Here is a 16559-nt window from a genome sequence, read left to right as displayed (position 1 = left end):
CTGGGCAATGTTTCTTGTAGATAACAGTAAAATGAAATTCCCATTAATTGATTTACCCAAACAGAGCTTGACAAGATATGGTCAATTTCAATTTACCTCAACCCCAAATGCTATAACTTATAGTCAATTCAGCTTTTATATGGTCAACTTGGGTTCCTTCTTGAAGCAAAACACAAACTTGGATTTCTTCTTAAATATATTTGTATATAACCAAAGCGTTATCACTTTACGTTTGTAAATTTTTGAATTGGTAGTGATCGTGCAGTGGAACAATCGAACTAGCTTTCTACTGCAAACGCCTGTGCTTTTTACGTGTTGCAATACGTCCACAAAAGACTTTCCCAGACAAAGGCATATTCGTTTGGAAACGCAAGTGCATGTAGAGTTTACATCCTTTTCATGTGTTTCTAATGGAGTTTTGTATATTAATATATACATAAACACCTTCTTTGTAAAATGAGTAAATATAACGCTTTGAAGTTCAGCGAAGTAATCGATTTCTAATTCAATAAGATTAGCACTCATTTAAGATTGTTTTCGCAAAGCAACAAATGTACACGAAAGTTAAGAGGTTCTAACCAAAATTTGTAATTCTTAAAAAAGTAAATGTTGTAAATTACACAACTCTCGTGTCACAATCACAATTCATATCATGCTTTTTTTTTAGTTTCTTCGGATTTAAACCCAAAATATCCTGGCCACAAATTCCAATCAGGTTTTCTTCTGGGTAAATGGGCCGGGCGCTTGACCGTTGTTGGCAATCGCCTGCCGAAAACCTTTCTTGGTTTGCGCCATACCTCAGAAAAATACAAAACTGGCCACTCAACACCCTTTGATAAACCGATGAGCCATCACATCAAATGATGCAGTCAGACATGGATAACCAGCTCATACTAGTTGTCTAATATGACGAATTATCGCAAAATGTTGGTAATTTTATTTGCCCTTCCAAATTCTTGAAAAGTTATTTCGTGGAACATCGATATTCAGCAGCTAGTGGCAAGGTACACCCTTGCGCAAGGAAAGTGATTACCAACAAATTAAACTAAACAAATAGATTTGAAACTCGCCTTACATCTATAAGCAATAGAGCCGATAATGTTTTCATAATGAGCTACAGACAAGGTCACAGTTTCGACCTGATAGGTCTTACAAGTGCAGCTATGGTGGTAAGACTTCCACTTAGTGGTGACTATACAGCTACCATTAACCATCGCGTACCAAACTAGGAGTAACCCGCCAGAAACCAACCAAGGTGGAAACACTGAGGCTTACACTTCTAGTTTGCAAGGATCAACCACCACGAGTAGAACATACGTTGTAAGAAAGGTGACAAAATGAAAACAACTCAACTTAATGTTTGAAACCTCAATGTAACTTCACAGTACCGGTACACGATATGACAAAAATTGCCATTGTAAATATAAATAAAACCACGCGGAAGGCGGAAAGCCCGAAGGTTACAAATGGCACCCGGCTGGGAACCAATAACTTACTCCATAGCAGAAGTCGGTAACTTAATGTCAGGCTTTTATGTCGTCATCAGATTCCTCTGCTACATCCAGCGTCCTTAAATAGGCCACGTGCTGGTTACGCTCCACTGAGTTGGCCTTTATGAATCTTACGATTCCGAAATAGATCATAATAAACCAAGCTGTCATTGTAACTAGCAGAGGTATGTCTACTTCGCGATTCTTGTAAACTCTGTGGACGGCGTTGCTGTGATCTTCGTAGTGCACATCGGCGCCACCGTGCGACAAAGAGATGTTGAGTTTGGAATCCGCTATGTGGTGCTTCTGGGAAGCCGAAAGCGAACGCATAATGAATTTGTTCATGTCCCTGTGGCTGTCGGTCATGGCGTGTTCTGCCGCTTGAGGGCTATGTTGTATATTTGAATGAGTTGCTCTTGGTTGGTCAGCGACGTCGTCCTTAAAGGGAAAAAAGTGAATTACTTGCTGAAGGTCCTTCTATCATTTCATGGGTTTAAGTAATTAAATACATTGGAATACGCATTAAGGAGACAAGAAAAGCGTCATCAGCTAATCGAAATAATCAATCTCAATCCCATTTCTAAAAATTAGTTGATTTACGTTTTTGCCGAGACGGCAGTCGGAAGTTTTAATTTCCCTCACGTATTAAGCCCAAAGGCTTTTAAGGGAATGAGAAGAGGCTTAGAGGTGGGAATCAATTGGTTCATGAAATTACTCAGAGACTGGAAATCGTTGCGATTTCAGCTCACGCCTGACCGATAGCTTGATATCTAACGCAAAATCCCACTTCAACTGACAAAGCAAGAACTAATTTAGACTAAGACAGTGGTTTTCAAGGTAGGTGGGGCAAAATGAAGGTGGCGTTTTTTTTTTTGGGGGGGGGGGGGGTAAGAGATTAGTGTCATGGCTCGGCTATTTAGTTGACTATAAATACAAAATACAAAGCAATAATGTTTTGATTCTGACATGAAATATTTTTGAAGACAGAAATTGGGCCTTGGGTAAAAATGACCAGAGAACACATCGTCAACATTTGATATACTAGGAAATTTTTAATTTGTTCCGCCCAACTCTAAATACTCTGTTTGCAAGACATTTTATAATACTCGTGTTGATTATATTTGACTTTGTGGGTGTACTGGGTAGTTTGCACTCTTATGTTTCACCCAAGAAACTGCGACTTGTCGAATCGTACTGCGCACTTTCACAGTACCAGTGGGAGAGGCGCGGATTTGACCAAAACAATTATGGGTGAGACCGAATGTCCCAAGGGCGATGGAAAAGCAATCTATTGACGAGAATACTCAATCAATGACAAGGCTGAATAATCTGGGTGGGATTGCGTCGATTTGAGGTTTATTGCAAGGAAGAAGCTTAGGGGTCGTTGCCCAAGCTCCAGTGTTACACAAGGATCGATACGCAACGTGTTTGGAGCCCACCTTGGGAAAAAAAATATTGATTTTCGTTGCAATCGCTAAGTTCATGATTAAACTATTTGCGAAAGGATTGGAGATATAGTGATGTGTGCGTGCGGTTTAAAACCAAGGCGGCGATAGCTTTACTGGTCGCATTAATAGGAGTCAAATGTTACAAATTTGAAATTCAAATCAACCGTTTAAGACACCAACCGACACTACGCAAAATTTAGCAGCAAAATTTCCTCGCATTGAAACATCACGCTGGAATTAATACCTTTATAACTGAAGCTAAAAGTAAAATTAATGTATAACAGTATCCCGGTAGTGTACGCAAATATCGTATAATGTGTAAGTTATCTAAACGTGGCGAAACAAACTTTGCATGGTATTGCATCGCACATTTAAAATTTCAAGTCGGAGGACAGTTTAAACTTTTGAGGGACGTTTAACTCGTTCGGTTTACGATTTTACGTGTGGATTAAGGCATTATATTGAGTAAGATTCCATAGTATACTTTGCTTGGAGAATTGTTTGAGCGCATGTGGTCCTGAAATCGCATGGTATTCATTGACTTGAACCCTGTGGTGGACTTGCGGTTTCGGTCTTCCCCAACAACATATGGGTCATTGGTTCGCGGAGGTGTTGACTTTGTTTATGGATTTTTTATTTTGTGTTCATGCATTTTTTTGCAGCGCTGAAATTTAGACCTATGTTATCCTGCCCACGAATCTCGATGTTTTTATTTGTAAAATGTGATTAAAACAATATACAACTTTTGCCATAACTTTTGAAACGAAACTGGATCAACAGGAAATTGAGTTTTTTCATGGCGGTACAGAATTTCGTTGTACATAGTTAGTTGTACACCAAAAACTGTTACAATATCAAGTTTATCGTACAAACTGACGTTTAGAAATCGATGGATCAATGAAACTTATACAGTTATAATACAACGTTATTGCATAAATTTTTCGGAATAACAACAAGGATCAGGGTCAAAAGGGGGAAAAACGAAAGACGCAAAATAGCGTTTGGCGCATGAATATTAAAGAGGTATCGATTTTTTTCTTCGCGATTTTATTCCCAATAGTTGCGCGTTGCAACAATTGAAAATAGAAGCCGCGCGATCTGTTGAATTATTTTGGCATGGTAGAAAGAATACACCGGAAATACTATTTCTTTTCACGCGAATTCGATCCCCAACGATCGGAGAAGTCTTGCACCTCCAAACATTTCTACGCACACTGTTTCTCGGTTGGTTGTGACCTCCTACTTCAGGGGTGTACAACCTGTGGCGTACGGTCTCATGTGGCTGTGGATGCTAATTCATGCGGCCGTACACATGTTTTCCAGTATATTTCTTATTGTAGGCTGTGCACTGTCAAAAACTTAACAGGCTTATGATATTGATTTAGGTTAGAAAACTTGTTAAATGTCTGTTTAAATGTTTGTGAAATAAGGTCTGTGTGATGCGGCCGGCATTAATAAAAAGCGCCTCTGTCCTACATACGTTTATTGTCACAAATTCCCCGTGGTTCGCCTTGTATATGTTTGCAGTAAAAATAGCAACATTGGTAAAAATACAGGGTACTATTGAATTATGCGACCTGAATATTTCACGAGGCTAAATATAATTTTCCGGCTTAACACGATTGGCAAAAATGTCAGTCATGCAACTGAACTACTCACCACTCTGCACAAATTTCGAATCAGCTCAGTCTGGGAGGTCTGACGCGCAATGTTGATGTAGCTTGAGGGGAGAAAGCCATTCTATCGATATAACAAAAGGTTTGCAGTTAAAACGAGGAAACTGTTGTGCAGTTACAGCACAAACTATATTCTCAGCTGTGTTAGTATTTTTTTGTTGCTGATGCTACCAGGCATAATTTTCAACAAATTCAAAGCTGTTTTGATGGCGAAAATAATTTACCTGGTCGACGTTTCAGTCGTTACCCATTGTCGACCAAGTAAATTATTTTCGTCAGCTTTGAATTTATTGAGTGTTTGTTTTTTGATCATATTCAATTTCTTTTTAAAAGAATTGAATCTGTTTACCATACATGCTGTAACATACTAATGAATTACTAGACGCTTGCGCTTGGCTCAAGAAAGCAGGTATTGCATGCGGTTGTACCACAAACTCAATCGATTTCATGTCTCGGTTGCTACACGCAATGGACAGTTGACAGCTAATCTTTATATAACAGTATAATGGCGACATGACGTCAATATTAAAGCAAGTGGCGTAACATACCAAAATAGTTCCCCCACAAAATGAACTTTGGTGGCGGCAACTGTTGCTTGTGTCATACAACAGTTTCGTTTAAATGGCAACATGGTAGTATATGTGCCTTTGCAGCAATCACACATCATATAATGACTACTTATTGGATACATAGTTACATTGTGTTAAAACGAAACAAGGTGTGCATATGTTGTTGTGTTATTTCGGTTTACTGGCATGGTAGCCAAACAGATCAGACACTTTTTTTCCGATGAGTCCTAATGATAGAAGCACGATATCCGAGATCGCCAATAGGGTCTTCGAAGTGGGTCAATATGTAGATTAAATGTTAAATTCGGAATCATATAAATAGATTCCGCATTCACCATTGATAACACATTTTCAACACTAACACATTTTCAAACCACATTGTTTACCCAAAGTTCACAAATACTTACTTAATTAACGTCAACGCATTCGCTAAGACTCACCTTTGCTTCTGTCGATTTGTTGATGTAACAGCTTGACGCGTCATCAGATGGGATAACCACGTTTCTTACGATAGTTCGCGCAAGACCACACGAACATATCAAGGGATTGCCGCGCAAGCGAACGAGGCTCAAAAAATTCCTGTTGCCCCCGACCGCCTCGAAAAGGACAAACATTTTTCCTGACTCCCACGACCTTGCTCCGAGGTGGTGGAGTTTGTTGAAACGCAAGTCGATCTCCTGAATGAATAATTTTGTTTAGAATTCTGTTTTTTTTTATGAAAATTCAAGGTTCAAAAACAAGACAAATGTCCATCTCCTGAATGATTAATTTTGTTTAAAATTCTTTTTTTCAAGAAATTTGATGCACAAAAACACCAGAAATTTACTGCACACCATGTAAAAGCTCGATGCCTGGTTATAAAGGAAACGAGCTTTAAAACTGTCGGTCTAAACAGTATCGTGTTACTTTTTAAGGAATTATGTAACTGTACAGATTATTTACTAACAGGAGCACATTAGCTTTGCCTTTCCGTTTGAATCAGCAGCAAAAGATCAAAATGTTGTCATTTACTGCTTATCTTTGCAAACCCATGGGTGATTGTTTCTATGTCTACTGGTACCAACGACTCAATCGAGTCGCCTTGATTTAGTAGGTAGAGAGTGGATCGGCGTATTGTACGATAAAGTGACGATTTTCTTTAGTCATTACGATTGCGCCACTTTAAATCCACAATTTTAATTTATTAATGCAGCGAATCCCTAAGCGGGTTCGATCAAAAATGGGTTAAACTCTACTCCAGGGATTTGGTGAGTCACGGAACTTTGCAGGTTTTTCAGATACAAACACTTAGTTTGGACGAATCAAGACACACTATTTGCCTTGTGCTGTTTATGTCCCCGCTTGAAAGACTCGGTAATTAAAACTTTTTAGCAAATGTGAAGGTTGTTGCAGTTCTTTTTCCATAGTTTTAAATCAAATTAAAATAATGGATCCTATGCACATATTATGCAAATTCGCATGTGGCAAAACGCCGTTAAACACAAGACCAGCCTCAAATGATTTATCTAATGCTATCCACATATTTACGCCATTTATAAGAACTTATTGCATACCTGTAGTTTGATCAAATCAACGATGGCATCGGGTTCAATGTACGTAATTTGGTTGTACGACAAATCCACATATTCCACGCTTTCGTGGAACGGTTGGAGATCCTCGCGTAAAACCTCCTCAAGATTTCCTTGTCTCAGAACTAGCGCACTGATTTCGGAGAAAAACAAATTTTCGGCTGGCGATGACGTAACCATCGGCTCCTGAAAAACCTTGTTTCAGTTTGACCCATTTCGGTGTAATGAACATTAGCTTTCCACAAGACAAGTTTTTGCAATAAAGGTTGACTTATGTGGTTTGCCTTTAGTTTAAACGCGAATGCAAGCGAATTAATCGACGCCTCACATGTCGTTTAATACATTTTGCGAGCTTCAAGAAAAGCTGTATAGGCCATCTCACTCATCATACAACAAGATTAGAAAGTGCTAACTCACAAAATTACAATTTAAGCTACTATAGTAACTTTACCGCTGATAAGGTTTCTGCGACCGTCTTACCATTGGAAAACGCTTGCTTCTCAGACGCTGACAAAAGATAATGGTGACCGGGTATTCGAAATTCAAACCAGGGTTTTGAAGAACCGACCATTTACTGAACAACTTCGCGCGACCGTCTTCAACTGATGAAGGATATGCAGCAAATTGTGCGTCATGGCCGTTCGTCGCTGCTTCGACGGGATGTTTAAAGGTCCCACAAGTACACACGCCTTCACACAAGTTAACCAAACTCGACGATGCGGTTTTCTTGCGTATTGAACCAATCACTAGAAAAGGGACCAGTACGTATGCTGCCAACACAACGGCTAAGGCCGTAATCGTATGCATAACTGCTGCGTTATCGACTCATTTTCCTCGTTACTTCATGACTTCACCACATAATGAACGCATACACTCGTATTCGCTTCTGCTCTGTTTATCCTCGAGTCACAGGGTCGAATGAGGTGCTTCAAATATTCGATGTAATTCCCCACCAAAGCGCAGAGGACACTTAAGGGAATTCGCGAGCCAAGAAAAACGCCTGGTCGGCTTCTGTGCGAAAACGCTTCGGCGAGTCATAACTGCGTTTTTTTATGCTCGGAGATTAATTATGCATGGCGCTGTGCTACAATATCTTAAGTCATTACCCACTCTAAGTTTATAGGTATTTTGACTTAATCGGCAAGGAATCTACAACGACCAAAAGATGGAATTTCTACGTAATATATTTTTAGTTTCGTGGATTCTGTTGACGTATAAGTGGTAGTATTAGCTCAAAATGGATTTCTTTTTTAATGCCCGGCCATGAATAGAAAATGTTATACACTAGAAAGCGGCTTAAAATGTCCCTGGAGCATTCTCGAAGTAAATTGTTGGATGAAACCCGGTTTAGGTTCTTGATCAGGTCATCAAATAATCAATAAACGCCCGAATACGCACGATGTCTTTTCCTTCTAGGGTGCATTTGTAACTCAAACCGGAACATTAAACAAAAAAGACGGAATTATTAACTACGTTTCAATAAATCTAACACATCGTTATGCTGCCTATTGTAATCTGTTCTTCTCGCACATTACCCAGATGACGTCTATAGTTGAATTGCAGGCAAAACGCCGGTGAAAAAAATGCCAAAAGAACAGTTTAATTGAAAAAAAATAGCGTTTGAAGTTTTATGGAATATTGGATCATTTTGTACACATTTTATTTATATTTTGAAGACATTATTACGTAAGTCAGAATTTTAGATTTTCGGTTTCCGTGTGAACTAACCCCAGACTATCAGCTTCCCAAGTCATTTGTTTACTGCGATTTAAATTATTTATATGTGGCCTATCGTCTACTGGAAGAACACTGTGGTTATTCCTTTCACTGGGTTATTCATAATCACTTTCCGAATCAATTTACAAAAGCCCTGGAGCTCAATTTCATCGTCATTGTGACATTTCATACACCTGTATTGTTGGCAAAATATCCCCACAATGTCATATTATAAATACCCTAACGTTACACACGCAATGGACGGAGTTTTAAATTAACGAACAGTGTATTAATATAATGACCCCAATTTCATTTGCGACCTTATTGGCTTTTATAAAGACAATTTTTTTCATTAGGGATTTGGGGTTTGGATACAACACGTCAAAATACAAAGAAACTTTGCCTACATTATTGTAGTATTCTTACTTGACGGCATTTTTCACATAGGCGTGTTTATAGTGTCATACTTTCTGCAAAACCCTATAAACCATGAAATAATTCGGGCCTATATCATGACAACAGAAAAGCCAATAATGTAAAGAATGGTCACTGCACCAAAATGTGTTGAAACAGTAACACACTGAAGGTCTCCTTTTCAAAGTGGGACTAAATTATTAACCAACGCATTAAGCTAACGTTACTCTGCGTCACCTAAAAAAAGCATGACGGCCCAACTTAAAGCGTCAGGATTTAAGCTTTAAAGAAGTTCAAGGCCAATAGAGACGCATTCATAATTAATGACAACATTCTCACAGTTATGGTTCAGGGTCAGTTATATATGATCTGTGAAAAGCAATGAGGAATATACGCTCATGGGAAAAACCACCGCGCCTAAATCGTATTCACTAAACTTTATATATCGGTAGCTACTCAAAAAGCTGCACGAAAAAAAAACCATTACAAGAACACTAGGATTTAAATGAAATCTTTTGTAGGCCCATTTTGCACAAAAGGAAATCTAAGCGGATAACCAATACACACAAGAAATAAAATGGCTTGGGCACCGATGAAATCATAAAGGTTATCGAGTTAGACGCCAATAATAACGCGTAAAATGGTGCAAGAAGAAAGGGCCGGAAATACTAAGGAACGCGATGTTAACTGTATAGTACACGTACTGTATATACTATTCACCATCTATTCAATACAGATGAGGTGCAAGAAATGTTTTTTAAAAAAAATGATGATACAAAAAGTAGGCAAACTGTAACAACAGAAAAAGTATTGGTTAAAACCTATGCCACCAACGGTCGTTTTGCAACTTTAACGTTTTGTTTTGACGTAACTGTTTTTTAGGTGACCGGAAAGGTTTATCGGTATTTGTAACTTTTACCTCACAAAATAATTTTATTAAATTTACGAAAAACAATTATTGTGGAAACGTGTTGTTTAACTGATTTTGTTCATAGATTGTAAAAACCAAGAGGCAGACAAACAAAATCGTTGACCTCTTGTTCACGTCCCAGTACTGTGCAAAAATAAATTACTGATTACATTAGAATGAAAAAACATACTGAATATGCATCTGTGCTTAAAGGCATGTATTTTACTGACATTTCGCTTGTCTGAACGAATATAACAAGAAAATTGTACAAATTTAGATCTACTTATCATAGGCTTTGTTGCGCAAATTTTCTTGCAAAATTGTAAGTAGTCCTGTTCATGATCTTGAAAAACTTGTCCACCTGCTTTCTCAGTACAACTGCAATAGTTACTGGCGTTGGACAGGATCGAGAACGTGCTTGTCGCAAAGGCTTTTTAGGGGGTTTTAACGCTGTTTAATTAGTTGTATTAAAAAACAACAACTTTAAGCCAGGACAATTGGTAGAACGAATTGAAAACAATCTTTCTTTTCCTGTTTAACAAACGATTTGCAAAATTGAAACCCAATAACTCGGATTTGCTGCGTGTGCAGCATCACAGCGCCATCTGCCGGTTGGTATTTTTCAAGAATATTTTTTAGAGTACTACAAAGCTATTAACGCTACAGCAAGATTTTATTTTATTTTACAAAAGCAATAAAATCTGGTCCAGAATAAAATAGAAAAACCAGAGGGCGACTCAAACCTTGACCAGATTATGTGAAAATAACATTGTACATATTGATGAAGGAACATTGGAAATTGAACGAAATCACAAAATACAGTTACAACACGTTAATGACCTGGCTGCTGTTGGGATAATGGATAAATTGAGGATTAGTCTCAATTGTAAAGTTTCACTTCTCAAACTTCTTGTACTCCATTCCATCGGGCGGTTTCACGTCAACTTTGTCTTTCGCAATGTCGCCCCAGTTGGTACTCAGGACTGTACCACCAGACTCACTCTAGATTTTATAAGCAATTAAATAATTTGAAATAAGATGTTTCAGATTGGAGTCGGCTAGTGTATTACAAACAAAAAAAACTTGAATTTACCTACTTGACGATGATACCTAGGTCTTTTTTAAAAAGCATGTTTATATGGAAGTTAAGTTGTTCATGTAGTGTCGTGGGATATCACATTTTACCGTTATTACAACAAATCTGGCACTTTATTCCATCACAAACAAGACATAGAGAAATTACTTTGGAAGCCAAATGAAAAACACAAAAATAAACAATTGAAACTTACGAAGGATTTGTTCATTGCTTTTCTCGTCTCATCGTTTCCATCTCTATAAATTTGTTGGAAAAGTTCGTTCAATGCTGCTTCACCCTCCGGTTTCTCATTCTTCTCCTCTTCTTTGATATCGTGCACAACCTGTTTGATTAAAATGATACCATTTTAAAAAACGACACATGATTACTGTATTTAAAACTTATAGTTGTAATATGGTTGTATAAACACAGTTTCTCATAGTAATAAAAGATACAATACCACCACCGGGACAAAAAAATGTTACATTATGAATAATTTTGAGCATTGAATCTATTTGTAAAACTTGAATTGAGCATTTTTGTTGTAATTTTAATGATACAATATTTGTTTTATATGTGCAAAAGAGCCAGAGTAAGGTCGAAACAGTGTGTACACCTGTCTGCAGCTCTCATTAATATTTGTTTTGTTTTTGAAAGAAAAGGGTTTTTAAAACTTTATAAACAGATGTACTAAGCCATAAAATTTACTGTTACAAATTTGCTATTCAAAAAATAGTATTTAAAAGACATGTAAAAATTACTTTGTCCCAATCTCTCGTGTAATGAGCAGAAGAAGGATATTTGTTCACATCAAGGTTGGTTGAAGGTTTTTCAACTGTTAAAAAAGAATGTGATGTTATCCAGTGTAATTTCATTACAACTAGACAATGACATATCATACTTTACATAGAACAAATAAGCTTGTGGTGATACAGTTTTGTCTCGAGAAAAAAAACTAGAATCTATGTGAATAAGTGATACTGAAATTGTATAATTGTAGAAGAAATAAATAATGACTGAGGGTTTTTTCTTATAACTTGTCGAAATAATCAGATACCAAGTCTCTGTTGCACATAAGACCGTTTGGTGATTCTAATACTTATTTAAAGAGTTCTACCAGAGAACGCTATACTTTTGGCGGGAAGGATAGTGTTTGTGTCTCCTTCCAAAGCAAGCCACCGGTTGTCCTCAGCTTTTGGTAATTTTATTTCAATTTTTGTTGAAAGCACTTTTGTTGTGCTCTTGTGCGGTACGATCGAATGTGACAGATTGAGAGTTAAATGATATTCCTGTTCATTCGTCGGAGATTGTTGAATATGTACAGTAAGCTGCAATTAAATAACTTATTATTGTTGGAAATATTAAATATAAAATGTTTGAAACCAAGTGTTTCTGAGTACCGTCAGTCGGTTTATTTTTTAAATACGAAAAAAATCGATTTCGCCTACAAAGGCACCACCAGTTTCTGCAAATAAAATGCAATAAAGCACTTGAAGCTACCTGTACACAAAATGGGCAAGAAAATAAAACTAAAACGGTGAACACTGTGGCCACAGCTTCGACTGCTTTATTGCATTTTATTTGCAGAAACTGATGAAGCCTTTGTAGGCAAAATCAATTTTCGTATTTCAAAAATAAACCGACTGACGGTAATCAGAAACACTTGCTGTCGCTGGTTTTTAGACAGTGCCACATCAGGGGCTAGATTCTGTCCACTTTAGAGATTAGATTTCATGTTTCTTACAATGTTGGTGTCAATATTCACAGTTATGTCTTCCTTCTTCAGCTTTTTTACCATCACACTCACAGTCACATGACTGTCAGTCTGGTACCAATCAAACCTAAAAGAAGCATTAAAAAATGGATATTCTACTTGTTATTTACCCAATCAATCTAACAGCAACTAATTTATGGTTTTATTATTAAACTGTCTGTATTAAATTGTGTCTTTACTATAACATTCAGTTTTATTTTCAAGTCAATTCATACTTTGGTTTCAGAATTGCTTTGTCACCAGTTTGATCGGCGTTTGTATTTGAGTCAGAAGTCTCGTTTTCCATTTGAAAAATGCCTTTCCAACTTTCACGTATTCTTAGAACACAAAAGTAGCTGCACAAACAACAAAATTACCACGTTTAAACTGCAGTTAACTGCACAGAACTTTCTAGCATCCACTTCAAGTTCCGTTGCACAGAACCACTCAAGCGTGACGTGATAATGGATGAGGGAAATTGTATCGGATGACACAAAGTATACGGGTCTTGGTTTGGATGTTGTTTTTCTTTCTTATTTCCGACCACCTCCGACGATTGGACTGTCCTCGAAATGTTATATGGATCACAGGAAACGCTCTGAGAATCAAGTTGCCGTTTGCGTTTCGATAGGGTTTTGCTTTGGCGAGCACAGCCGGGTGGCCACCTAACGTATACGGCTTGTCGCAGCCGATCACATCCCGGTGCGACTGGCTGATGCTACAGCAAACAGTAATTCTCCGTGAGCAAATCACCTTCACATGGACACTTGTGATAACTTATATACTTTTTTTCGATGTCTATGCCATTCTATTTCTTTCATGTTTATCCATCTGCGTAGTTGTTATTTTTTGCGGAAACTACAAATGATATTTTAGATATAAAAAAATAATCTTTGGCACTTATTAGGTTGAAATTGACCGAACAAAATTAATCAGAACAACATGGCTATGTTATACACAACCTGTGAGAGGATTTATTTAATACGTAGCTGATATTCAATTTATCCCCAAGAGTTTCCCTTCATCTTAATGCTAGCGAACATTTGTGATACGGCAACAGTGACAAAGAAGGTTAGAACCGTTCGCAACCAAGTAATATAGTTATTTTATGTTCGTTTACGCAAGATAGAAATGTTTTTTTTTGCTTGACAATTCAAAGTCAGTGAGATAACCTGAACAATAGATGTATTATTTTCCTCTCGGATGTTCTTGGGAGGTTTTTGCCTTTTTCAGCCAAAACGTATGATTGTTAACAGCGCTCCCCGGAATTTTGAAGGGCACTGCGGTAATGTCATTTCTAACGAATTTTCTGGCAACTAAGAAGAAATACGGTGGAGATGGTTAAGCGACAAATCGAACCTAACTGCATTTTAATTTCCAAAATCTTGTTGGACTGTTTCGAGCGGCTTACACGATGAGAACATTTCGACCCTGAAATCGGACTGCAGACAACCACTTTCTTTTTTTAGGTTGTTTTTTTTCTCTCGAAGGACACAAACTAAGGTTTTGCTTTTCTTTAAACCGAAAATGCAAGAAACATTTAACTGAGGGTAAATTAATGATATTATGCAGAACAATCAATAATGTTTCAAGATTCGCGAGTAGCCTAATCTTGCAGCAGTATGCATTTTGTCTTGTGGTAGTCATTCCCGGCATATCGCCTATGTTACACGAAAATAAATAACCGGATACTTTCACATTGCATGAAGATTTTGATTTGAATTACACCTGTCTTATCTTAAATATATTTGAAACTAATCGAACGACTAACGTTTTCTTAAAGGGGTATCGATTTTGTTAAGCTTTAAAGTGATTCGCTGATTTGTATGGTGGCCAATCAATTCGTTTAAACCGACGTTTCCTATGGGGACCATGTTACGACAGCAATGCTATGCCTGAAGACACATCGGTTATTAGGCATACAGACGAGTGAAGTAACGAAAACTTTGCTCTAGGTTTGTTAGGTTGCAAGCTCGTTATAATTGAAGAGACAGAGCATTTCCAACTAACAACAGAATGAATTTATTTTTGTATTACATTTTCGTTTCTTTATTCGCAGTGAATGAATCTTATCAAAACCACAGTTCGATTTTTATTACATTTTTAATGTGAGCGAGCTTACCATTTGTTTCCATTGTCTGTAAAGCTTTCGTTATGAGGAAAATCCAGTATTTTCTGTCAGGTATAAGATAAATGCTCCTTTATAATTTCATGGATCTTTAAAGATGTTCCTGAAAGCAACATGGTGTGGTGTGGCAGAATGTTCAGCACTTTTGACGTCATGTCGAATTGATCACAATTTACAATGTATGTTGGAACTTTACGGCGTTTTTTTGGTTTTCTATTTCACCAGTTATAGCATATACGATAGGTGTATTTATGTAGCAGCACACGTCGGATGCACGTACAGTGTATATACATACTCTATGTACCGGAAACTGTAACTATATCTCAAGGTTTCCAATTTGGTTTAATGACGAGTTAAACCCAGCTATTAGGCCTTTCTAGTCCTTCTTTGGTAACATTGGCAACGACGTATGTATGCTGAATTTAATCCTCATTGAATTATTAACGAACAACATATTTCGTCCGCGCATTCGGGACAAGGACTGAGTAGTGCCGGAACGTCAATCTTTGCCAGGTTATATGTTCTGGAATGTCGTTCCGACATATTTTCAGCTGTCCTTGTTCTACGCTCAAACGAACGTTTACGATTGATCTCGAATGCAGTCGCAAGCAGAGACTCTAAGTTTTTTGCGAATTTTTAGGTATCAGGAAACAAGCAGAAACTTGCAAGTGGTTTCTGAGAGTGTGGAGTGTCACGGAGTATCGACCACAGGGAGCTGCTTAGCGCCGCTTGCCGCCGCAGTGGCATGGTATCACTTTTAAAGCGAGTCTTAAAAGGTTGCGTTTACCACTTGTGCAGTTGAAAGATATGGTTTATTTCAGTCTCGAAAAACCAACTTTTTGAATTCGATGAATGAAGTATTGTGTTGAATGTTTGAATGTAGACAAGCATTGCATCTTTGATGGGATAGAAAAACCAAAGCTAATATGCTAATCTCGTTGAAGCGTTTCATACACTTACTGACAATGAACACAGTGTGTTTGAAACGACTGCTTTAACATGATTAGCATATTAGCTGTGCCTTTTCTATTCCGTCTAGTTAACTTAATGTTTTACACTCCAAAGAAACTTTGAGTAAATTAAATTTGTAATATTTATCTTCGGTCAGTAGCAAGAATCCGTTACAATCCTTGAAGAGTTAAATGTGCCGTATCAGTCTTATGTGAATTACACCCGATGAAGCAAGGTATTCGCGAAAGCTAGTGTACATTTTTCAATACAAAAGTCAGTATACAAACCAAGAGAGTTCAATCCTTACAGAGTACAGACAAAGAGCTGTCAGATGCGCCAGGTTCTTTTTTCATGTAATCATTTGTGAAGTACTGCCGCCTATCTAAGATAATGGGCCCGAAACGAACGCATTGAGGTGACTAAAACCCTTTTAATGCAGTAACGCATCTTTTAATTTCGTTGAGATTCTTCAGATTATGCAGTAAGTGCAGGTAATCCTCACATGCAGGGCTTTTACCCATGTTGTTTCTTAACAAGCAGTTTAGAGCTTGCGAGTTTAGGTCCTTTGCTTTTGGAGGGCCCAACTGTATACACTTCAATGTAATTAAGGATTAGTTTGAATAGATGAAGATTATTCATAAAAACAGATCGCGCAATAAAAAGAAACAATTCAAAGCTGGTACATTTTAGTTTTCATGGTTGTAGTTTATTATGACGTCACAATTTTGGCGTATTGCGCTAAATCACTAAAAGGTGTTGAAAGTGTCACCAGCGCCCCCAGCGCGATTGCTCCTACCTAATGGCGCTTGTTTCTTGGTTCTGCAGGCGGTTTAGGTTTAATAAAAAAAGTCGCACGGTTGC

The 16559-nt window shown here is 37.6% G+C and overlaps 2 protein-coding genes across 2 annotated transcripts; both read right to left on the bottom strand.

The window, feature by feature from the left end:
• Positions 1–1059: 1059 nt before the first annotated feature.
• Positions 1060–7648, bottom strand: LOC145914079 (uncharacterized). The gene is made up of 5 exons (XM_083001857.1): positions 7232–7648; positions 6737–6937; positions 5624–5860; positions 4598–4678; positions 1060–1928 (listed from the first exon to the last, which is right to left on the bottom strand). The coding sequence occupies exons 1-5, from the start codon at positions 7556–7558 to the stop codon at positions 1524–1526; spliced, it is 1251 nt and encodes a 416-aa protein (XP_082857983.1). The 5' UTR covers positions 7559–7648; the 3' UTR covers positions 1060–1523.
• Positions 7649–10451: 2803 nt separating this feature from the next.
• On the bottom strand, positions 10452–13046 carry LOC145913754 (protein SGT1 homolog). Its single transcript, XM_083001507.1, has 6 exons — positions 12856–13046; positions 12611–12707; positions 11999–12194; positions 11628–11701; positions 11081–11209; positions 10452–10793 (listed from the first exon to the last, which is right to left on the bottom strand). The coding sequence occupies exons 1-6, from the start codon at positions 12924–12926 to the stop codon at positions 10686–10688; spliced, it is 675 nt and encodes a 224-aa protein (XP_082857633.1). The 5' UTR covers positions 12927–13046; the 3' UTR covers positions 10452–10685.
• Positions 13047–16559: the final 3513 nt, after the last annotated feature.

Source organism: Ascidia mentula, chromosome 9 (assembly GCF_947561715.1).
Source record: "Ascidia mentula chromosome 9, kaAscMent1.1, whole genome shotgun sequence".
NCBI lineage: Eukaryota > Metazoa > Chordata > Ascidiacea > Phlebobranchia > Ascidiidae > Ascidia > Ascidia mentula.
Note: the sequence above shows the minus strand (reverse complement) of the source record. Positions and strands in the feature narration are given on the sequence as shown.

What these genes read in the sequence shown, in the direction of transcription:
- LOC145914079 (XM_083001857.1), bottom strand. Translation starts at nt 7,558, where the DNA reads ATGCATACGATTACGGCCTTAGCCGTTGTGTTGGCAGCATACGTACTG. An exon ending in TTGATTTGATCAAACTACAG is followed by an intron (nt 5,861 to 6,736) that starts GTATGCAATAAG and finishes TTATTCATTCAG; the next exon opens with GAGATCGACTTGCGTTTCAA. An exon ending in ACAAATCGACAGAAGCAAAG is followed by an intron (nt 4,679 to 5,623) that starts GTGAGTCTTAGC and finishes TTATATCGATAG; the next exon opens with AATGGCTTTCTCCCCTCAAG.
- LOC145913754 (XM_083001507.1), bottom strand. Translation starts at nt 12,926, where the DNA reads ATGGAAAACGAGACTTCTGACTCAAATACAAACGCCGATCAAACTGGT. An exon ending in AAAGCAATTCTGAAACCAAA is followed by an intron (nt 12,708 to 12,855) that starts GTATGAATTGAC and finishes TGCTTCTTTTAG; the next exon opens with GTTTGATTGGTACCAGACTG. An exon ending in CACTATCCTTCCCGCCAAAA is followed by an intron (nt 11,702 to 11,998) that starts GTATAGCGTTCT and finishes CTTTTTTAACAG; the next exon opens with TTGAAAAACCTTCAACCAAC.